Source organism: Plectropomus leopardus, chromosome 19, assembly GCF_008729295.1.
Source record: "Plectropomus leopardus isolate mb chromosome 19, YSFRI_Pleo_2.0, whole genome shotgun sequence".
Taxonomy (NCBI): domain Eukaryota; kingdom Metazoa; phylum Chordata; class Actinopteri; order Perciformes; family Serranidae; genus Plectropomus; species Plectropomus leopardus.
This window is the reverse complement of record NC_056481.1, coordinates 5,441,163-5,466,279: the sequence shown is the minus strand read 5'-3', so window position 1 is coordinate 5,466,279 and position 25,117 is coordinate 5,441,163. Positions and strand designations below refer to the sequence as shown.

At 37.2% G+C, this 25,117-nt stretch overlaps 1 protein-coding gene and 1 non-coding gene across 2 annotated transcripts; both read right to left on the bottom strand.

Moving 5' to 3' along the window:
* Positions 1-258: 258 nt before the first annotated feature.
* LOC121959392 lies at positions 259-373 on the bottom strand. The gene has a single exon (XR_006106903.1). It is a non-coding gene; the product is annotated as a U5 spliceosomal RNA (small nuclear RNA).
* A 2,095-nt stretch (positions 374-2,468) lies between these two features.
* On the bottom strand, positions 2,469-16,327 carry mfsd13a (major facilitator superfamily domain containing 13A). Its single transcript, XM_042507737.1, has 9 exons — positions 16,165-16,327; positions 13,336-13,599; positions 13,116-13,195; positions 10,658-11,107; positions 10,440-10,560; positions 9,529-9,625; positions 7,467-7,638; positions 6,008-6,201; positions 2,469-4,950 (listed from the first exon to the last, which is right to left on the bottom strand). Exons 2-9 carry the CDS (start codon positions 13,501-13,503, stop codon positions 4,700-4,702), a joined length of 1,533 nt encoding a protein of 510 aa, XP_042363671.1. The 5' UTR covers positions 13,504-13,599; positions 16,165-16,327; the 3' UTR covers positions 2,469-4,699.
* Between the last annotated feature and the right edge of the window lie 8,790 nt (positions 16,328-25,117).

The following is a 25,117-nucleotide window of genomic DNA, read 5'->3' as shown; positions in this document are numbered from 1 at the left end:
TAAAATCTACCCAATAAATCCTGTTTGGACGGATTATGTTCTGGGTAGGACGCAAATCTGTGATCTCGTGTTTGTGGTCTTGTTCGCGTGACGTATTTTCTACATATTTTTGTTAAAGTTGTGAGAAATAAAAGCCATTAATTGCAGTTTTTTCGATATGGTTATTTACTACAAACACTTCAATATTTGCTACATTCAATTTGTTTGGTACTACTTATTACTGACAAAATATACTTTTATATTTCCACAAATATAGGAAGCCCCGCACGAGGCAGGGCATCAAAAAATTAGTTTGAACTCATAATGTTCCTCTCCACGGAAATCTTTAGTAAAAGGCGAAAGATTTATACGATCTGAAGAGAAACATGAGTGTACTGCCTTTACAAAGTACTACTAGTGTAGTCATTTTCCGACATACGCCTTACAGTGACGGTGTCAGCGCGCCAATTTTTTTTTTTTTTTTTTCCTACAACTTTTCACAACATATGCATAAACTACTTATGAGAATATACGATCAAAGAGATTTGTTTGAATAAAAGATGTTTCAAACTAAATTATAAATGTAACAAATATCTAAACATGGCGCGCGGTGCATGATGGGTAGCGGCAAGGTTGCGCACGGTGCCAGACGGCACTTTAAAGAGTTTTTGCGGCCCCTGAATTGGGCAAAATAAGAAAAAAAAGAGACAAATAAATAAAAAGACGCCTAACAGCGTAACACATGGGAATACAGTCGAAAGAGAATAAAATAATAAGACTAAAAACAACGCGCATGCGCCGTTCGCCGACAGGGAGTAACCACAAAACGAGAGGATTACCATCCTGCTACTTCCGTCTTCGCACAGGAAGCGTCACAGAACAAAGAGTTGGTGCTAGTCGTCGTTAAATGTGAAATTTTGTCATTTTTTCCGTTAAAAATACATCTTATAATAACAAAAGAACAATTGTCTACAAAGCACATTAGCCGTTCAAACAGATCCTAAAGTGATGAAGTGTTTAGAGTTCATCACTACCGCCAGTTCAGTTTATTTTGCTCAACAATCCAACTAGAGACTGAATCCAACAGGGAGGAGGAAGTTCATGCGAGCTACTTATGTTATTCCTGCAGTTTTTTTAAAAAAATCTATCCTTACATTTTTTGCCGCTTATCCTTGAAACATGGTGAATTCTCTGATCTTTCCAGACTTCTTAAACAGGAGAAGGAAAAATCACTCTGTGATTGAACTAATTACATCTTCTGTAAACACTTAGGGACTGTACTTTATTTTTCAGAGCATGGGGGTGACTGAGTAATATCTTTTTTTCTTTTTTAATATCATGACCCTCCCTGGAGCTACAAATATTTCTCCTTGAGCATCCCTAAGTGACTGGTGGAAAAAGCAAAAACCCTCCCTTCACCATGAATAATAGAAAATAAATAATAATAATGACTATGTTTTTTATATAATATTAGAAAATATATTATAAACATGAAATAATTAATAATACATAAAATGCCTTTAAAACCCACTTCTGGGTTGAATGCACCTCTCCTAAGCCAAATCAAAAAACACAAACCATTGCTTCAAAGAGTTTTTAAGCAATGCAATTAAATGTGAGTTTAATTTGAGTTCTTAAGCAATGCAATTGCTTAAAAACTCTTTTTGCTCCCCCTTTTTGCACCACATCTTCCCCTCTTATAAATAGCAAACAGTCCCTTATAACCCTTGGATAAGAGGTCACAAGTAGACTTTTATGCTCTGTTAAGAGTTTTCAAGCTAAAATTGTTGGGAACCACGGAGCTACTGATCTTCACTATATCAGTTTTGTGCATATGTTCCTAAATTTCTGTTTTTACAGGAAGTGTTCAAGCATGGAGATAAAAATCTTTTTTTTTTTTTTGCCCTAGCACCTCTAGCAAGTGAGTCTAACTGTGGTTCTATATGTATTTTCCCCCAAATTATAACCTGTAAGTATAAAAAATAATCTTTAAAAAAATATACATATATGTAACACAAAAGTGGGTTTTACAGAAGTCGGTGGCCTCTAAGGTTACAATTCTTGAACATTAATAAACAGTGAGAGTCTTCAAGATACAAGTAGGAAGAATAAGAAGTATAAAATCAAAAAAGGTGTGGCTGTTTTCTATCTCTTCAAATAAAGAAACACCTTCAGGCATGTTTCTGTTTATAATACTCACCCAAGATATCTTCATGGTGGTAATAATACTAAGATCACAATCTTGTTAACTCCAAAATAAATGTTTGTTGATATAAATGTCATTTTTCTGAGATAATTTTGTTAATTCAGAAAAACAAACACATTTTTTCTATGTAAACTTTTCTGATAATTCTGAGCTAAAAAAAGATGTTTTTTCTCAATTCATTGCATTATACTTACATAATCTTCTTCTCAAAAATCACTGTCACATTATTTAATCTGTTGTGGAGTTTGAACAGTCAGTTTCATGAAAAGGTGTCACAGCAGAGCAGAGTTTGGTTCACCTTTAACACAGATGAGATTTATTTGTGGTAAAGCCACACATTCTTTGTATAATCTGGAAAATTACAAAAGTGAACCGATAACATGGTTACCAGCATTATTTCCTAATTCCAACTGTCATAATTACAGTACATAAATATATGTCACAATCAGAATGTTAGAAGTACAACAGACAAATGGCAGTTTTGTGCAAAAACATCATCAATACTGTATGTATCAGAAAATACGGCTCTCAACATCAAACTGGCATTCTGTGAAAATGTAAAACAGTAAAACAGTTAATCAGCTCTGAAGACGACTCCATGCAGTTTTAACAGCACTCTGAACACATCAATGCACGTTTAATTCATGTTCTTCATCGTGTTATTAACATTAGAAATCAGCACTGTAGCTTTGTGATTAACCCGCCCTCCTGGTTTTTAAAGTTCCTCTGCGTAATTTTTATCGTATTTTATTGCGAATGGGTGAACCGGTTTACATTGCCCGACTTTCTCAGTTTCCTGTAACAGCCTGTGGACCGCGGTTTGCACTGGCTGAATTTGCTTTGTGATGCTAGCGAGCCAATTCTTGTGTCATTTGTAAACGGAAAATCCCTCAAATTGGGCGCCCCGTATCACCTTTGTAGTGCCCCTCTGAGCTGAAAAGAAATCCTAGCGTTAGAGGAAGCGCTGATATGTTAAATTTATTGTGACATTATGGGTTTTAGCTGCCTGATGTCACTAAACGTTAACTTGCTTGCTTACATGGACAAACTGCCAGCTGGCTAACATGGCAAAATGCTCTGCTGGCTGATAAATATTTAATTCATACATACTCCAGGGATGATCTTGTTGGTACATTTGCTATCTTTATTTTATCAGCAAATTACTTTATCAGCTAATGTTACGAAGCAACCAACACCAGATCAGTGCAACTAGCTGGCTAACCTTTGCTTGCTTGGTAATGATATTGCTAGCAAAATACTGTCTAAGTGGATTTTATAGAACTCTAGATTAATTCCCCGGCTACCCTGATACACGATACTAAGGGACCGTTCTTTACTTTTGGAGGGGGAGGGAGTGGTGCAAAATGGGGGAGGTAGCCAAATAAGGTTTAAGGCACTGGTGGGACAACTTAAAATGGTTGTATTTCATATTAATGTCAAATACCTTTAACATTATCCTATCCAGAAGCTGCATGTAAAATTTCAAATTTCCAATGGTCCTTTAACACAGAATTTTTAAAGAGGATTTATTTTAGTAATAACTTTTTATTCCAGTGTTGTTTGCTTGATGCATTGGCTTCATAACTACATTTGCTGTGAATATAAAAAAATAATATATACCTATTTGTGATGGAGGAAGGCTAAAGGAAAAACATTTGTAGCTTCGGGTATAGTCAAGATTAAAAAAAAAAATAAAAAACACACACCCAAGTCACCTCCATCTCTGATAAATTAAGTGCAGTCCTTCACTTATTTAATATGACAAACTGTGTTATTTTAGCAAATGAAGATAGATAGAAAGTTCCTTCTAATAGCCAAGATTTATGCTTTGGCGGCCAATGAGCTAATCAGAGCCTGATCAAATGTTAGCCAGCTAGCTGTAACTTAGCTCTTCTACATGGCTGCTCGTAACATCAGCTGATAATGTAACCTGCAAACATGGAGCCAATGATCCAAATAAAACATCAGAGCACTGCAGATAGTAACGCTCACGGCCAACAAGTACGAGCACTGGAGCACGAGCAACAGGATGCTGACTGCAGCTCTGATAGGCTTCCCATATAACACAGATTTTCTTTAAGTTATATACAGAACCCCCTAAATCATGCTGGTAATGACAATTTTACACAGCAGCATTGGTATTTGGTCTGTATTCTTGACCAAAGCTATGCTTTACAAACAAGAGGGCACCCCATCTTTGGCGCACACCACGAAAAGTTGTCACCTTGGTCCGTTAACATCCACAAAGATTGATTGGTTCAACTTAATCTTTTGGTCATCTGTTCAAATATAAATATAGGTCAATATTCTAATATAAAAAATAAGGCAGGTTTAATGTTTTTTTTAAAGATTTTTTTATGTTCTTCCCCTTTGTCATCCGACTGTGCATTTTCCACAAAGCCACATGTTGTGTCGTGGTTCGTATTGTTGCACACAAGGCGGAGCTGCACCTTGGGACTGTAAAATCAACCGTTTAAAAGTGTCTGTGTGCAGCGTCACCCAGCTCTACTCGTTTCATATGGCCTTGACATCGATAAGGTGGCCGTGCTGAGCCCCTTGCCTTAGGGTCTTGATCCCCTGCAGCTTGCGGCCGTGGAGCGTGAAGCGCGACCAGGCGGCCAGCTGGAGCAGGGCACAGGTGATAGGCACAAACACCAACATGTAGAAGCAGCCCAGGCGGAGAGGCGGAGTCCCTGAGCCGGAGGCAACGTCAGGCACAGAAACCAGAGAGTCCTTCACGGGTTCCCTCTCAAAAATATCATAACCTGGGGAAGAGAGATCAAACATGAGAAAAAAAGCAATTCCCATAATCACTGTAGGAATTACACTAATTAACCCTTAGGGACTGGCACATTTAACACGCTTCTCATTCTTCATTTTTGATGATTTTGGCTGCGTTCATGTATATGGCATACATTTTTGCAAGATTGTGTATTTCTGTTTAATCTTGGAATTTCCCGCTCATCTCCTTTAATAAGACTAAAATACACTGTGCAAATAAAATTGTTACATTCATAATGTTGAGAGCAAAAAAAGCACCACTAAAACTCATTCAAACTGCAGTTTTTGATCCCACAGCCATCAAAGCACAAAACATGTATTGTATTATTTCTGGGTGTCATTCTGGGCTTTTGCCATGGGATATGTAATTTTTAATATTTTCCACCAGATGACGTTATGTTTACCATTTTTGGCTTGTGGAGAAATACATGTCATTACCACAAGGTACACTGTCGCAATCAGTGTTGCTGCAAATCAATGACACATCACAGGCTGTGATAATCAGAAATAAATCTACTCAGCATGTAGTATATTGAAAATGATTCCTTTTTTTTGTGGGGTTTCTTTTTTCATCTAAAGACATAGTGGCATCATGACAAAAACCTGACATTCAAAGTGTTAAAATTCTGGAAACTAATGAATATTTTATATTTATGATTAGGACTGAAATTGGTGAAAAAATTATATCAATGTATGATTTGTTTGATATTTTTTAAAGCTTGATTTTGAAAAGCGCATTTTGTGCACAGAGCGAAACGAGAGTGTGCAATATTAAAGTGGACCCTAAGGGTTAAATATAACATATTAAAAAAAACTGGTTTGGTGTGGATGATTTAGCTTGTAAAGCAACACCAAACACTCATATTAGGTAAACGAGATGTCATAGAATTGAATTCTATTAATTTGCAGCACCAACAGCTACTTGATACTTTATCTGTCAGAGAGACATAAAGACACGTGAATGCAGAAACTTGCAGCAGCATTTTTAACATGGTTAACATCCACAGCTTCATTATAAAGTCTGAGCATTTCTGTCCGTACCTGTGTAAACACAGAGCAGCCAGGTGCCGATGAGAGGGGCGAATGTCTGGCCAGGTTTGGTCAACAAGGCAACCATCCCAAAGAGGAGAGCTGAGGTGGCCTGCTGACGTCGATTGACCACAAAGTCCTCGTCCACCAGGTCCGAGATAACCAGTTTCAGCAGCTTGCACGTCCCCTCTGTAAACACCCGGTTACTAGGAGCAACAGACATTGGGTTACAGTATCCAGAATGGACAATCTTACAATGGGAAATGTCAGCAACATTGATGCTTTTTTTATTCTAAAGATGTTTTTATAGTGTTGACAGGAAAGGTAGTTCCAATGGAGGTCTTGTTCCCAGTTTTTTTTTTTTTAATCAAGGGTACATTGTGCAGGTCTATTCCCATTAATTAAGGTGTGTCAATTATTGTTATTGATAAGGTTTCTATTTGTAGTCTCTAAGGAGAAGAATGGTTACACTTTCTAACCTAAGCAAGCATGCTGAGGTGTGGCTATGTTCAAAACCACATTACACTGTGTGAAATACAGTAACAACAGTAACACTTGTGGTTGATATGTTTTTGCATCGGTTTAGAGAGAGCCATTCACACACTGTTGACAACTACTGCAACTGTGAACGTATGACTAAACATGCATGTAGTTAAGCATGTAGCTAGGTTTATGTCTTCAATATTATAAATAAAAAAATAAATAAATGCTGAAATAAAAAATTAATAAATAAACAAATGCACACATAAAGATATAAATGATGCTAACATATCCTTTACATAGACACAAATCTACTGAAACAAATAAATGTAGTTGTACGAAAAAGTAGGGTTAAAGTTAAGATAAATTTTAAGATATTCATTTTTTAAGTCATTTTTAATTACTAACTTTCATTTGTTTGTTTATTAATTTATCTATATTTATACATATTATATTTCAACATTTATTTACTTTTTACCACTAATTTTTTTTATTCTTGTTTTTAAAAAAATATATGTATATGTATTTTAATATGTATTTATTTATTTCTGTATTTATCGATACATATTTATTGAAATCTAAGTCATTTTTTATCCTCTAGAGTATATTGTTACAGATTTTAAAGCCCCTTGAGAATGCCGGTTTTGGGCGTCATAAATGAAAAAGAACTTTTGCTCATTCTGAGTGAAATAGACACTAACTGAAGCAGAGTTTACATTCTCCTGGGAAAAATAAGTTCTTGTTGCAAAGAAAGGTTAACATAATATTTGGATAAAAACATGTGACAAATGTTGAGTTAACCTTGGAAACAGTCTGCAACAGAAAGAGTCCTTGGCGTGTTCTTGTGAATATTCAGCTCAGAGCGATACGTGTCGCTGTGTGTTTGTGTATTCAGCTTTAAAAAATAATGAACAAAAACAAGCAAAGGAAAGTAAAAGCTGTCACACATCGGATCCCTGATGCGTGTGCTGATGTGTGTGCGTGGCCATACCTAGCAATGAAGATGCACAGCAGATAAATGTGGTCAGCCCCTGCCAGCAGCATAGCCACACTAAGTCCCAGTTTGAGCATAAATAGCCAGCGGATAACCTGGTAAACCCCGTAACGCTGGCACAGTGTCAGGAAATACAAGTTGTTCAGGTGGGGGGCAATGTAAGAGATGCCTGCGTGGGAGCACAATCAGAACTGCATTAAAAATAAAGACTAATCAGCAGAAAAAATAGTAATTGTAAACTTAAAAAAGACACAGCAAATTAATAAAATAGAAATCTACCCTATTTTAGCCACACTTTACAGCAGGGTATTTCTGCCACGACAGAAGAAAAAAAAACGGATCAGTATCAGGATTTAACATGGAAAGTTTGTCATACCAAGAGGTTGTCAAGTTATTATGAGATTTATTTTATTTTTTAACATTATCACTACATACAAACTAATTTTATAACAACAAACTTTGCTCGTTGTAACAATCTAGAGCAATTAATGCAAATTCAGCCAATCCCCATGAGGTCTGCATGACTGTGCAATTTTGTCCAATAGCTGCAACTTGACCCCAACTATTTATTCAAAAAATAGTTGGGTTGAGTAATATCTCATTCATTGTAAAGGTGCTTGCAACATATTGATTATTGATCATATTAATGAGCTCTGAATCAAGGACAGCGTCACAACTATTTTTGCAATTTTCATTTGACTACAGAATTTCATTGCAAAAAAAAAAGGAAGACAATTTTATTGAATGGAAATGGCCTAAAAACCCTACAACATGCACCACAATTTCTTTAGGAAAGCTGCTGCAATAGAAATTTTCAGGTTACAAAAATCCCTAAAACAGCTTACAGAATCCAGAGGGGACTGAACAACATACTATTTATCTTGTTATAACGTGATGATAACAGTGGATGATATTTCGATAGGTATGCATATATATCGGACGGATTTTTTAAATGCTTGAAGCTGTACAGAAGGAAGAATGAGACCGATCCTCCCGAGCGTCATTTCTCATTGATTAGTTGGAGCACAGAAGGCTCAATGGCTACAGTTCACAACCCAAAAACATATCAAGAAAAGCTTCTTTTTATAACTTGATTCATTTTTTTATGTCTTAATACCATGAAAATATTGTGTTCTAACACAAGACACATCTTATTATAATAATAAACTTTTCACATTATAACATGAAACTGATCAGTTTTGCCTTTTTCTGGTGTTGCAGGAATCCACTTCTGTAAAATTAGATTGGTTTCTTGCAGTGTAGGAGATATATTTCAGAATACCACGTCACAGGTTTTCTGAGATCTCCCTGATCTTTGAAAGTCCAGTTTGTAGGATTTAGGTGACACCGTGAATAGCCCTATCGAGAGCCAGTTATTGGTTTGTCTGTTACTGTGGAAACGTGGCGGACTCTGAGCAGGAGGACCGGCTCTGTATGTAGATATAAACAGCTCATTCTAAGGCAACAAAAACACAACAAGTCTTAGTTTTAGGTGATTATACACTAAAGAAAACATACCTAAGAATATTATACCCAGTTGCAGTCAACAGATGCCCCTAAATCCTACACACTGGACCTTTAAATGTAGGATGATGATTTTTGGACTTAAATTGCCACGCTGTGTCCACACTGGCAATCAAATGTGCTTGCATTATTAAAAAAAAAAGCCTGTGTGTGACACCTTCAGTATGGGTTTTCTATCCAGTAAAACTTTTATAAAATCACACTCCTTGTAATTTCAACAGCATCATCTATGATTTCCTTAAACTTTCAGATAATGCTTGGGACGGGATTTGATAAGGTTTTACTGTTATGAATGCAATTATCGATTCTGCTTCTTGGTCCCATTAATTGAATCCCTTGCTGATTCCAAATCAATTTTTTGTGCGGAATTAATAATAGTCCAGCACAGGTTTTTAGCATCATAGCATCTGTTTACTAAATTCCCACGACAGAGTAATGCTGTGTTAATTGTTGCAGTATTCGTTTTGGTCTGTATTTCAGAGCCTCATCACTGCCAAACATGTGAGTTGTTTCTAGTCTCTTAAAGGAATCTTACCGAGTAAGATCGAACCTGTCGAGGCAGAAATATTGTCAGACAGCAGATGTTCCAGGAAAAGAGGGAAGAAGTTGCTGTTGAAGTGGCAGTGAAACACCTGCAGGAAGAGCAAACACAGCAACAGAAAGTAAGTTAGTAGACTAAATGTGTTGCTACCAGGAGACTCTTGTAAAGGAGATCTTAATGAGGCTTTTCCAAGTTAAATAAAATAAAGAAATAAAAAGATTACAGGCATACTATGCATAATTTTCCTAAAACAAACATAGACCCCCACAAAAGTAATACCTCTCAATCACCCCTTATTAGCCACTTCCATTGAGTGGCGTGCAATGTCTGTATTTGAACAGACTCTGCGTGTATTGGGGCATTTGAAGGTATCACCCTCTGAGTAGTAACCCTGAGCCAGAGGCAGCGCAAGATCTGGACTCTATAAAAACGCAGTTACCAGATGGTTTTCTTTCTCCCCTGCTCTGTGGATCCGAGCTTTAAGTCTGCATGTCTGTTTGGCAACGGACGCTTAAGCGAAATTCACTTAAAATTTTTGCACCTTTCTGCAGGGTTATGTAGAGGTGTAGGTGTGTTGATATATTTAGAATTTAAGTGCCTTGAACCACAGCTTCTCTTACATTCACGTGGATCCAAGAAAGGGCCTAGTTTGAATGTTGAGTTAACACACAGTAAACAACAAATAATGCACAGTATGCCATTAAGTGATAAAAAAGTTCCTCAAAACATGCTTTTCTTTGAATAAAAACTGAAACTCGTTAAAGAGTGCTTTTAAAAATGCACCCAAGACTAAGGACGTGAGGAAATGCAATGGAAATTTTGAGGATTTTCTAAAACAGTGATAGCATCTTCCCACTTTATCTGCACTAGCTTTTGTAGCACATCCACTGTGATTAATATCTTACCTGAACAAGGTTCATAGACACAAACCACATGAAGTTCTTGTGTTTGGAGAGCTGCCTGAGGTACTGTCCAATGGTGACAGCTTTCTCTGACTGGTTCACTGTGGCGTGGCCGACACTTAGCCTGCATCAGAGCAAGAAAGGAGTGAGATGGAAAGGAAGAATAACAAAACAGTCCAAATACATGCCAACCAAAAGTATGCAGAATTTCAAATCCTCACTCTTTGAGTGTCAGTGCCTCATCCTGTCTTGAGCGGACTTCCTTTTGGAAACGATGCTGCAGCAACTGAGACACTAAGAAAAAGCCCAAGATGGAAAAAGCTGCAAGAGTCACACAGAAGAGACGGAAGGAGTAAAAATCGTCCTTGTCCCAGAAAGAGTAAGACAGAAATACGGAGAAGGAGCCCAAAGCGCTGAACACGGAGCAGTGGAAGTTGAGGCGCGTGCGATCGGTGGCGGACACGGCGAGGTCAGCCAGCAGGGCGCTGTGGTGGAGGTCCACCATCGTGAGGAATCCATCGTAGAGACACAGACACAGCAGGAACTGCAGACCTGGTCTGGCCCACGCCACCCAGAAGGCGAGGAAGGACAGAGCGAAGAGAGGGCCATTTGTGGAGAGGGCCTTCAGACGCTTCAGCACCACCTCTGGTGTTGTGATCTGAGAGCCTGACCTGGGTGGAAAAACAAAAATCAGCAGATAAAAACGCAAGTTATTTGATTATTAAGAAACTTATATAATACAACAAGATACAGAATCAGAAACAGGATGTAGCATATCTTGGTGGTCACTTTGACGTGATTGATGTCATACTTTATAACCATCTATGTAAATACAAAATCAGCAAACACCATGAACACAACAAAAAAATATATTAAAACAATCTTTAAAAAAGACCAAAGTAATATAATAAAAGGGAGAATGGTGCACGTCTCCTGCTGTACAACACCTAAACAATCAAGGTAAAGGATGCAGCTATAACATTTTTTTGCCCACAGAATAATGCCAGTTTGTTTTCGGCTCTGTTATATCAGCACTTTACAACAGCACAGTCACAGATGGCCTAATCAAAATGAAATGCAAACACAGATGGCAGCTTTATGTTTGACTATTTCTGACGAGGTGTTTACCGAGCCTCTGGAGCATTACTGCCGCTGATAAAACCATTTATCCTGAAACATTTGCGAGAGCAGAGGTGTATGAAGGGTCTTAGCTTAGGGGCAATGTGTGTGGGAACCACAGAGGTGGAAATCTGAATTTTGACAGGAAAGTCAGGAGGGACCGGAGGGCATGGGGATGTCAGAATCAAGAAGATGACTTCCTAAATTTACCATTTTTTTATACCTCCATTTCAGTATAAATACATTTCAGGGAAATTTCACTCTGAGTTTCAGAAATGTCATTTTTGCCATTATGTTACCCTGTGTGGAAAAACAAGGGTAGAAAATTGCCATTTATGATTTTTAATCAACAGTAACTGAGTTCATGGCTGATAGATGGACTGTGTTGATACACTTCACAGGAACTATGTGAGGCTAATATTATGTCAAGTGTCTGGTGTCAAATTTAGCTTTTTTTAGTCTCACATCAAGGAAAAAGAAAACGCCATTGAGTTAAACTGACCTTTAAAAAGAGGATGTGTGACTGAAAGGAAAACATCCTCAGAACTAACCCAGTTTTTATTGCTTGTGTATCTGCCATATTTTGTGATATGCTACATCGCAGGTTATTGTATCCTCTCAATGGAACATATATTTTGATATATTTTTACTTGACAAAAAAAAGAAAATTAGAGAACTGAAGACATGCTCTGAATGTAAATAATGTTGTTCTCCACCGACTCATAAACCTGGAGAGACTTCTGTTGGTAAAACTTTATTTGCTTATTTATCACTCCATAACAGACATCTATACAAAGGGGCACTTAACCACACTGCTCAAGTGAATGTGGTGATTATTGTTGTTCATGCTTTCTGGTCCTGTCCGTCAGACTTTTCTGAAGGAAGTAGCAACAATAACCTCAAAAACCCTGGGTTTCACATAAATACAACATTCGCATCCTGGACATATCCCTAACAGGCTGAGAAAAGACGATACCTTCCTCGTTAAGATTTTGTTGGCAACCAGAAAATACCATTATAAAATACTGTCTCTGGGAAAACCTCTTTGTCAGTCTTACTTATCACCTCCATCTTCTACAACAGATGACCCACACCATACAACTATGAAAACTGGAAGCAAATTTTGGGGGGAAATAGTGTGTTTAGTCATGTATTGTGTGCAGTATCTCATTCAAAATTAGGTAAATTTCCCTTGATTTACTGATCTCCCATGACCTCACTATTTTTTGTTGCTTTTTTTGTTTTGTTATTTTCCTGCAGTCCTTAGAATGTGACAATAATGTTCATAAATAAAAAGCAAAAGTATACATAAACTGTGAAAAGTGATTTTCTTTGCTTTGAAACAGCATTAAATGAGGCAATTTGCTAAGAAAAAACTATCTGCTAATAATGGCAACTTATTCTTTTTTGCATCTTGTCTGCTGTAGTCACATCCATATTCTGGAAAACTTTTAGGAAACGATTCCAGGCATTTAGGTTTGTTGCTTTCTTTAAGTAAAACCCTGTTGACTGCTTTGTTTTCTCTGTGGAAAAATATGAAGGAAGGATGGAGACACTTACTGAGGAGAGCTGAGGAAGGCGCGATCACTCAGCCAGCCGAAAAGAGGGTCATTTAGACTGTTCCATATAAGAAACACTGTCTGTGAAGCAGCAGAGATCGGACAGGTAAGAAGACAATAATGCCATCAATTGAAGGATGATGGTCTAGGACATAAAATAAACAAGTCAAAAATTAGACATGAACTAACAGCGCTCCAGACCCAGGTCTCTTGTCACTTACCTCTCCCACCCAGAAGGAGATTTTATCGATCTTGTAGATAGACACGAATGTCTCCACGTAATAAAGGAGGAACACATTGTGGAGGATGGATGTAAACAGGGCCAAAGAGCCATAGAGCACTGCAGTGGAGACGACGCTTTGCCAGCAACCCCAGGCGCTCCTGCCCATTCTTCTCTCTCTATCACTCTGCTCCGTCTTTTTCTCCGTGCCAAGCTGCAATCATGTCACGGCCTGGCCGACCAAGGGTCATGACCTCATCATAGCCTGCAAAAAAACCCCATTAAATCCATTGAGACTAGACAGAAAAAATAACTTATCTCACCCTAAAGCAAAAAGAAACATATAAGTGAGTTCTCTACGTCTAAATGCATACTTCTGAGCATTACCGAAAGTTACAGCAGTGTCTCTATTAATAACACGTCTCTGTCTGTGCAGTCAGAACAAACCAAAAATGAGTTATTTTCATAGCAAGGGCACAGTGAGTAGTCATTAAAATAAGTAAGGCTGTAGGCCTCTGTTCCTTCCTCCTCTGGCCCACGCCCAGACGTAGGTTTTGTGTAAAACTATAATTTTCCTCCCTCATTTTTATGAGCACCCCCGACACGCCAACTCATAAAAAGCTGGTCGTCTTCACAGGGACACGACAAAAGTAAAGTCATACGATACTAAGTCACTCTTTTCACGCAATGTGCTTTCACTGTGCTTCATTTTCTTTAGGTTTCATGTTCAAAATTACTTTTTGACTGTGTTTTGAATGTGCCAAACTAGATCATTTACATCTATTGTAAATACTAACGACATAATCAGGGTGTCTGCAGGTATCAGACACTTCAGTTTGAGGCTTTTTAAGAACGTTTAAACAAATTTAAGACTGGATCTGTAGACACCATGATAATTGCAGATTTTTTTTAAAGATTAACAAAGTTCTGGCCTCCATGTCACAGCTTCCTGTAAATTACTCTTTGTAACCCCAACTGAGGATACAAAGTTCCTCACACTGAATGCAAATCTGCATCAGTGTATTCACTCACAGGCATTGTTTCGCTTCCCTCTTTAAGCCAAAAGTGCAGACTCGCACGTAGCACCCTTGGGAGAAAAATTCACTTAAACAGGCGTCTTACTTCACACCTGACACCCACAAGCTCAGACTTGCCTTCATCTACAAACATCATGTCACATCTCCAGTGGGGAAAGATGTAAAAAATCTCACAATAACAGTGTCTTCAAGGTGATGTGATAGTTTCTGTCAGAGTCACTAACAATGTAGTGTCTATGGAGCGCTGCAAAACCGCAGATTTATATCTCAGTGAGATAGCAAACACGGCCAAAGCAACCTCCTCTGGAGTGCAACAAAAGCTTTTAAACCCAATCAGATACAAGCACTGACGCGGGATGTCTCTCAGCTGGCTGCAACATATCACATCTCTAAGTCGTATCTTACTAAATCAGACGTGGTCTGCTTGGTAGCAGAGCGAAACGTGGATCTACAAATATACAATTTATGTCCTCTCAGCCATAGCTGATTCAGCAGCTGGTACCACCACCTGTGGAGAGGTTCCTTGGCAAAGGCTCTGTAATGAACTTGTTGTATTTTCACTCTGAGCCAAAGATATGATGTCTATACATGGTGACACCTGATTTATAAGCAGAACATGGCAAAAGGGGTATCCGTTATTCAATTTATCATTTGTTGCAAACATTTAGATCATAAATGTGGGAGATAGTTAAGAAGCTGGCTACCGCAAACTGACTCTGAGTGGCACAACATGCAAACGCTACACTGTTAGTTGGCAGAGTTTGAAACTGTTAATAAACATGTAAGCATTAGTAGCATCCTAAAAACAAGCTGGAATAATAATGAAGCTATAAAATAAAAAATAAACCTAAAAGTGCTCAACAACATGTTTGACTAGTAGTGTCTAACTTTGGCTGCTATACACACCATATTCACATTAAACATTTAATTCAAGAAGCATAGGAGCATAGTGAAACTGTGGTGTAGAAAACATTGGGAACAAAGGTATGCACACCCCTTTGCAGAAAGAAAAAATAAATACATTTTTTTTTAAAAAGAAAAAATATATACACCTGACATACTTGGCATAACTAATATATATTTTACTTTTTCTAAATTTTAAATAGTGGTGTAAAATTAAAGCATAGTGAGTGTATGTTTTATTTGATATTTTTACATATTTTCTATTTTCATATTTCTTATTTCTAATTTGTATAATTATCTATTCTGTACGTTAAAGTTACTGAAACGTTTTACAGTTCCCCTCTGGAGATCAATTAAGTACTTGTGTATCAATTTGTGTATCTGAGTATCACAAAATGCAGTAACTTTACATTTTTCAGTAAAACTGTTGCTGATAAGACTAGCAAAATACAAAGTGGCACTAATTTAAATGCCTGTAGTGCTTTCACATCAACCACTTACCCTAAAACATGTTTTAAATTGTTTTTAACAACTGTATTACAATTATTTACTCACCATCCGTCATGGTTACTACTAGCTAGTTAGCAAGCTAATTAATAAGTTTTAACTAACGTTACCTTCACTGAACTTAATATTTTTTTAACAATTTAAGCTCCAACTAAGACACCACATGTTGTGTAGTTTACTGTATGTGACAATAGCGGCCGACGATATCGATTAATTAATGATAATCGATCATTGGGCTAGCTAACTAGTGCTAATGGTTAGCACTAGCTAGCGTCGTTTAAATGCTAGCGCTAGCTACAGTTAGCTGGTTAACCGCTAACGGCTGCAGATAAACCGAACACATTTACAACAAGGACGTTTATAACAAGAGAAATGTTACATACCGACTAAAGAGCTGTTAGCAGGCGGGATAAATGTTGAGTTTGTCGGTGACTTGTTGGCTCGGGCTGTTGGGCTCGTCGGTAGCAGCTGTGTGTCGATGACTGGAAACAGACCAGTACGGTGGAGGCGGAGTGGCGGACACACACGTCATGACAGCTACAGTCGGTCAGTCACAGACGTGACGACCGAGCTGAGATTGTAAAAGGGTTTCCCGGTAACAGGAGATAACAAATAAGAGTTACAGCGCCACCCAGTGCCAGATATTATCAGAACCAGTTACTCCAGTATACTGTATGTAGGTCAACCAGAGTTACGTACAAATAATAATAATACACACACACACACACACAAACACACAAAATATGTGTTAAGTGTTTTCTGACTTTTTTTTGGTGTAAATATATTTTTCTATTTAAATAAATTGTGTTGATGGTGATGATGATGATGATGATGATGATAATAATAATAATAATAATAATAATAATAATAATAATAATAATAATAATAATAATAATAATAATAACAGTATTAATACCAATACATTATAATAATGATGTTAATTTTATTTATATAGCACCTTTAAAAACAATTGTTTACAAAGTGCTTTGACAGACAAAGCAAAGGCAGGAACTCAGGGAACAATAAAATAAACATCAATGAAGATGGTAAACAGAGAAAGGACTAAACAGTCAAAGGCAAGAACAAAAAGTGTATACAAAAGGTCAACAAGAACATAGCACTAAAAGGAATAAAAGTGAATTAATCACTTTGAGAAAATTAAATATAAGCAATAGAAGACTATATTCTTAGGGATAATTCTTGATTTAAATAAGATGTTTTTAGTTTAGTTTAGTTTACTTGTTTCACATAATAGAAAGCACAATGAGGATAAAACATATAAAACAGTACACATAAGGGTGTGGCAGAAACCTATACTGGCTTATATAAAAACCACACTCATACTGTGAGATTTTGAATTTTTTAAATTCTTTTTACTAATAAATGTGATCATCATCATCATCATCATCAACATCAAAAAATGGTAAACAATGATAAAGTTCAATTTTAAGACAGTTTAAAAGTTATACAATAAAGGGCAAAATGAGCTACATATGAAAAAAAATTAACTAAAACAAAATAAAACAACCAATTACACAAAAGTTAAGCAACACCTGTGTATATTAATAACTTTTAAGAAGTGACTTACTTACACCAGAGAGGTGTATTCATTCATTTGTGTATTGGAATATCACTGTTGCACCAGCTACATTTTTTTTTTTTAAACGTCTGTGTAAATGTAATTAAGAACAATGACCTACATATAAATAATTTATAATAAAAAGACGAATCTATGCAGCTCCATTGGTGCTAAGCATGGAAGAGAAAACAGGAAAAAACACCAATACCTTGAGTTATTGTCTTTTTATCTCTTCTCCAGCAGGGGTCAGTCACAAGGCACGGATCACATGGAAATATTCAGACTTCATCCCATACTGACAGGACACATTAGAAAGCTTAATTTCTCAAAAACAAACAAACAAAAGGAATGTACATGTTTCAAGCAACCTTAAGAAGAATAACATTTGATATAAAAAAAAATTCTAGCAACAGTAGAAATGCTAAAGATATAATTAGATGTGTATTTTAAAAAATATTTTAAACATTTCTATGATATTCACAAAGAATGCGAGAAACACTGAGGGTATATTTAATTATTTATTTTTTTTTTAAGCTTTCTATGATCAAAACTGAAATGCAATGACACTACTGTACTTTATTTATTTCTATTTTACTTTATTTATTTTTATTTACTTTATTTAAATCTATTTGATCTGTATTAAATTGAGTGTTTAAGTCAATATAGGCAGCAATAACAGGAAGCTACAGACATTAAAACACATTTAGTTTATAATTATGAATATTATAGACCTGTAAATGATAATAATCTTATTAGGGCATATTGAGAAGATATTCTGCTGAAGTTTTCTGAAATCATTTAAAAAATGCTGTAACAAAAGTAGCCTAAAACTCATAGTTCATGGACAAAAATAACGCGTAAGTGTAATAGATAAAGGGTGGTGGACTTAAATGGGCTATGAGTCCAGTGTGTGTGTGTGTGTGTGTGTGTGTGTGTGTGTGTGTGTGTGAGTGTGTGTCGGGGGGAGGCTGGGATGTGTGTGATCATTGGGTAACTGCAGCAGCAGCAGTCAGCAGCAGAGCAGCAGCTCGGTGTTTCTCGGCGGAGAGGAGGAGGCTCACAGGATTATTTGCGGACTCCAGGAAACACGCAGGTGAGCGTGTCCGTCTTTTACCGCTCTTATTTCTCTTTATTTAATGTGTTTCTGTCACTTTTCCTGCGCACACACTCTCCGTATGTGTGTGTGTGCACTCCGGTGAAGGTGATTAAAGAGTGCGCGCTGCTGTTTGTTTCCTCTCAGTGCTGCAGTCAGGTCGGACAGGTGCTCATGGGTGGATGTTTGCGCGTTTATTGCGCGCGCGGGCTGCATGCAGACGGTATAAGTATGCTATAACTTAGAGCCACATTTGTGAAAGTTAAATGTAGTGTTGTATTAGGTTTAGTCGTATATCTGCGTATTAGGACGACCCTGACGCTTATTAACCGCATTGTTCCGAGAGTCAAAGGTATGATAGAAAATCATTTGTTGTTGCATGCTGCTTTTCTGTTTTTAACATGTGCTCATGTCTAATACTCTGTTTTGAAGAATTAGAGGTGAATGTAAGCATGAGACCAAGATAAATAGAGAGAAGGGATGTTAGACTGTTGAACTGTATCTTCAGTGGTTTGTTGCAAAAGAGTTAATTAAAATTAACCATCAAAATTGGATTAAGTTCAATTGTTAATGGGTATTTGCTCTTATTGGACACAAATGAGAGGATTCCTTTTAGAGATGAGTGTAATAGAGTCATTATATAAGCTGAATAAGAGGCTACTTTGCAAAAAGGGATTAAATGCTGTTACCAGTGGCTTTATTAATGGGTAATAAAGCATTTATCCTATACAATTTCTCAGGTTGTTGAGTTATATGGTGGAGGAAGTATTCAGATCCTTGTGTAAAAGTAGAAATGTAAAATAGGCTACTTTATTACAGGTAAAGGTGCATTTAAAAGCTTAAAGTAAAAGTACACATGTATTAAGATCAAAATGTTCTTTTAAAATAAGGGACAGTTCTTTTCATGTGCAATGACATATTATGTGTCATATTTTTAATGTATGGAAGCCCTAAGAGGCCATACATTCATGCATTTTTTTCCCTTTGTTTTCCCATGATAACGGGATAATTTTCGTGAAATCTCAAGATAATGAAACTGGGTTTTCCATGCTGACTGATGGATGTCCTGGACAATAACGTAGACAAGCTGTTTGTGCTGTTATGCTTTCTATCATAAAATATTTTTTTTAAATGAATGAGTGAGTAAATGTTTCAACATGAATGGTTTTGAGTAATGTATCAAGTCTGCAGTTGTAAATGAAATATGGTTCAAATGCTCTGTGGCCCATTTTGCCGAAGGTCAGAGGTCAAACAGTCCATTGGAGGAGTTTTTGGTGATCATCAGAACAACTTGGTAACCTCACAACATAACAATCCAAAAGTTCAGTATTCTCATACTGATAAAGTATTATTATTTATTTAGTAACCCTTAAAAATCTATACACACGAAGGGCATCTTATTTAGGACTTGCACAACTGACTGAAGTCTTAATCTCATCTCCCCAATCTCTCTGACTGATGAAGTGGGCTCTCTGGAGATAAGTGTAGAGAGAAGCAGGGTGTTAATACTGGATGCTAAAATCTTTTTCAACTCCGACATTTGCCAAGCAGATCAATTAACACATTAGAATATGTGACAAATACAAAGCAAACACCACAATATGTGCAAATTGGATTAATACACCAAGGCTGAAGAGAGCTATTTCTTCAAGAGTAAACTTGTATGTAATAATAGATTCAGGGTTCCCACGGTCATGGAAAACCTGGAGAAGTCATGGAATCTATAAAAATCATTAAAGGTTTTGGAAAAGTTATTATTTTATTTTATGTAGCAGTTGAGGTAACTTTTATATATCACGTGTTGATGTGTGACGTTTTGTTTACCATCATCCCTTCCAGCCAGCGAGCTGAAATTATGTTTAAATATAATTTGATGTGCTCAAAAAATGCCCAGCAAGTGGTGCATGATTTTTTTAATAGGTAGAAGGTAGATTTATTGTTCATTTTTTAACAAAGCGAAATGGCACACAAAATGGCACTTAGTGTGCTTTACTGAAAAGTCATGCAAATGTTTTGAAATTTTGTCCATGAAAATGTGTGGGAACCCTGTGGAGAGCAACCGTGAGTCAATTTCCTGGTGAGTCATAAATGGACTTTTAGGACAATAACTCTAATATTTAAATCAGAATGTGTTATTTTAACAAAATTTTGACAGATCCAAAAAAGAAATCGCCCTAAGTGCTCCATTATATAATTCGACCCTTCAGAAAGACAAAGATGCTGAAATGATCTGCCATCACTGTATTATGTAGTGGATTTATTTAATCATAGTGCATGCACACTGCAGAAGAAAAGCCTATTTGAATGTTTATATTATCTGCATATATCCCTTTAAGTCCCAACACTGTGAAAGTAAACTATTTGTTTAAACTTAAAAAAGGTAGTGTCCGGACTGGCCTTAATTTTTAAGTTGACTGAATTTGAGAAGACAAATTGAATCACTACAAAATAACCCAAATTTGTCTTCTCAAATCCAGTCAACTTAAAATTTTAAGGCAATTTGACTAGACAGTTTCTTTTTACACAAAGAAGTCGGGACATATTCTTTTTTTTTGAGTATGATGTCATGATGTTGAGGTTTTAAAACAGCAAACTCTTCCATCTCTGCATACTTTCGGTGTAAGAAAAGGCAGATCATATGCAATGCAATCATGATTTCATGCTCCTCTGAGAAGATTTGTCTTAAGATTTCTCTACATCACAGTAAATGTGCCCCACAGGGTGAACCCACTCAATCTTCCTTTAATGTGTTAGAAATCCCATTTATGGTTCAACTGTATGCCAACTCCCAGTGGTAAAGAACGAAGATATAAATGTCGTATTCAAGTTTAGCATATAATGCATAATCCCCTCAATAAAGTGTGTTCTGTCTTTGTCAGGTGAAGGCTTTTACACAAAAGTGTTACTTTTTAAGTGGCGTCAGTTGAAAAAGCATATTTATCAATCTTTCTTTCTGTAGGAATGTCATTGTAGATCAGTGATACTCAATTTATGGCAGGTGAGCCAAATCTGACCCTGGGGTGCCCCCCCCCCCTCAATTTTTAATACACAGTAAAGACAGTGATTCACAGCTGGAATTTTTTAATGTTCTTTTAGTATATATAAGGTGCCAAAGCGCATAAAACAGCATCAAAAGAGAGCTTGTTTATAAAAAAGTGCCTGTGGAGGATCCCCCACACCCCCCGACAGAGGTCCTAGCTAAGCCCCTTATATCCTAAAATTCTAGAAGAGTCCTAAAATCCTGGAAATGTCCTAAAATCCTAGAAACGCCCGATAATTTGCAAAATGTCCTAAATGTCCTCAAATCCTAGAAACATCCTGAAACCCTAAAAACATCCGAAAATCCAAGAAATGTCCTACATTCCCATGAATGTCATGTCATGAAATTCTAGAAATGTCCTCAAACCCGAGAAAACATCCTAAAATCCTACAAACATCCTAAAGTCCAGAGATGTCTTAAAATCCTAGAAACATGTATGGGGCTTCTGCAGCTGGCCCCTGTTATTTTGCCAAAATGGCCCCCAAGCAAAGCAAATTGAGTATACCTGCTCTAGGTGTTCTGCAAATCACGCTCATACTGGAAAACACCTTCATCACACTCTGCAAACCTCTGCACACTCTGTAGGCAAGTTACGACTTCATGTTCGGATGTTTGATGAGCATCAGAGGGCAGAGATCATCATTTAAAGCAGGCCAAAATGCTCCTGCTGCAACCATTGATCAATAACCAGGAAGAAAATTGTCTCTAAGTGACGTGCTTCAGACACCGGCTGCTGTTTTTGTTTCGATCCCTCTCGTCTCCCATCATGCGTGACACACCGGTCGTGCTGCTGCCAAGGCAGATGTGTTTACCTTCCCGTCCTGGAGCTTCTCTGCTTTCATCAGTGAGGCAACACCATTGACACCCCTGCCAGCTCCTGTACTACACACAACGCAAATGCAGATGTGTTGAAATGATGGTGTGTTTGCTGTGTGTTTGAGGGCAGCAGCTGACAAAACCACACCAAAGGGCTCCCACCAGCGGCGTGTCTGCTTTTCTGGTTCATCTGTTGCCCTCGATTTTGACACAGTTTTGGCAGACGGTGGTTTTGGAGCTAAGGACTACTTGGGCATGGAGTTAAAAAGAAGTGAGCTTTTCAGACTTCTGCAGCCCACTCCTTGTCTCTGCTTGAGACCTGTGGCTCAAGGCTGCATTAGATGAATCTCCCAGCCAGCTGTCAGTGGCTGAGTTGCATTGTGGGTAATGTAGGCACCAGGTTTTGACAAGGAAGTATGAAAATATAAAAAGACAGCATCTCTGGTTCTGCTGCATTGATTTTGATTATATTTGTTAAAAACTGTCATTGTTATACAATTGCAATGCCAATTTGGTGGAGTGCCCTTTTAAAGGGACAGTTCACCCCAAAATCAAAAATACATATCTGTTGTCTTACCTGTAGTGCTAGTGTAGTGCTCAGGGTTTCTTTGTTGTGAGCTACAGAGTGTTGTGGATATCATCCATAAAGATGTCTGTCTTCTTTTAAATATTATGGAACTAGATGGCACTCTGCTTGTGGTGCTCAAAGCGCAAAAAAAAAAAAAGTAAAACTAAACACTTTCTGTTTTGTGATTGGAGGTGTAGTTCAGTAGAAGAAAATAGTTCCCACATTAAACTGCTCACAACAAGGTCTGTGGATTATCTCAAGTCACCGGATCATGATATCTGGAAGAGACATTGTTGTTAAGTTTTTTAATTTTTTTGGGTGCTTTGAGCACCACAAGCTAATTGCCATCTAGTTCCATTACATTGAAAAGAAGGCAGACATCTCTGTGGCTGATATCTCCAACACTAAGCAACAATCTAGACTGATAAATAGCATCACAGGTAAGAGTAAAAACATCTATTTTTAAAATTTATTTTAGGCTTAACTGTATCTTTAAGATTGCCTTTATGTGATGGAAACTTAGGAGATTCTCCTCCATGCATACGATATTAGGGCAGTAGCATGATGTTTCTTGGTGTTTACACGTTTTTGGAAAATCCTCAAACACTTAAAAAAATCAAACAAAAATATCAACAGGTCACAACTGAAGCTGCAACTCTTAATGTTTATGTGTATCTGTGATGAGTTTCTGCTGTAGGCTGTTTATAGTTTCCGCTTTCAGAGTATACACCAAAATGACAAACCTAAATGCCTAAATTACACAACAATGGTACATTTTACAAAGCATGAACATAGACCTGGGCATTTTTGGGTAAAGACATCTTAAAGAAATAGTCCTGGATTTATGCATAGTGAAAAGCTTCCTGCACCATCACTAACTTTCCATCAATAACTTTATCATCATATACGTTGGTTCCAAAGCTTAGCACCCAAAGTGCTAACAGAGAGATCATTAGCCTCTCTGTGCTTCATGCTGCAAATGATTAGCAGCAGCAGCCGTGGAGATTATACTGGGAATTCTCCAGTGTCACAATGCTGTGGAGCGGGATTCACAGTGTTGACCCTTTGATCAGTGACAGAGCCAGAGAACGGGGCAGCCAGGCGGAGATTGTGCTGATGGCACGGCGCCTAATCTGTAGATTATCCGTCATGCTGCTCCACTGTGCGCACGGCTAATTAAGAGATGGAGTTGTGTGTTGCAATATCTCATCACAGGGGCGCATTATTTAACTCCCCAAACTTTTTTAAATGGTCTTTTATGTAACAGCACCTAACTCATTCACTTTGGCTAATTGGTTGTAATCAGAGAGTGATGGTGCATATCAGCAGCTCATTTTCTGCTCACGCTGTCAGGGAGGAAAGAAAGTTCAGACACTGTATCACTTCGGCAAAGTTCATCACACCCGCTGAGGATGTTTTGAAATATTTTAAGACATTAAAAGTGTCTGTTTTTTGTTAATCATATGGGATATTAAAGGGACAGTTCACCTTAAAATCAAAAAGATTTTTTTCCTTTTTTCCTTAAACAATCTAGACTGATCAGGAGCACTACAAGTACGAGGAAATACAGTATATATATTCTTGATTTTAGGGTGAACTGTCCCTTTAGGAGGAGAAGATCAGTAGAGTAAGTTTATTTTGCTACAGTATATAAAGTATATATAAAGCCAGTATATAAAGCCCGACTCAACAGATTAAGTCTAAATTCTTGCTTGTGTTGTACGTCGCTTTGGATAAAAGCGTCTGCTAAATGAAATTGTAGAATTGTAGATGCAACAGTAAAATGCTGCTTCCACAATGATGCATGTTGCATTAATTTTAACAACCTAAAATGTTACATATGATAGATTATATCAGACACAGGGGCCATTTATAATGTTATTGTGCTTTTACCTAAGTATTTTTTTCACTTTTACTCATAATAAGGTGTTAACATTGTTGTATCGGCATTTTACTCAGTTGACGGATCTACTTCCTCCACCACAAGTTTGAATATACCTACCAAATAGTATATTCCCTCAGGAGTGTTGTGTTTCTGCAAATGTTCATGTTGTTTTTAATAGATCTCAGCAACAACAGCCTCTGGTTTAGTGTGCTGGATCATTTCACCTTTAGTTAAACACGTTGTTTTTCTCTTTCTCAGCTGGAGGATAATCAAAGATTCTGCATCTGCTTCCTGCTGGGCCTGAAAAAACACATTTCTCAGATTTTTTTTGTGTTCAACATTTATTGTAATTGAG

Bases quoted from the DNA above. Each gene is read 5' to 3' on its own strand.
- mfsd13a (XM_042507737.1), bottom strand. From the start codon at position 13,503: ATGGGCAGGAGCGCCTGGGGTTGCTGGCAAAGCGTCGTCTCCACTGCA. The intron at 10,561-10,657 runs GTGAGGATTTGA...GCTCTGATGCAG, and splicing joins GAGGCACTGACACTCAAAGA to GCTAAGTGTCGGCCACGCCA. The intron at 4,951-6,007 runs GTACGGACAGAA...TCTCTTCCCCAG, and splicing joins GCTGCTCTGTGTTTACACAG to GTTATGATATTTTTGAGAGG.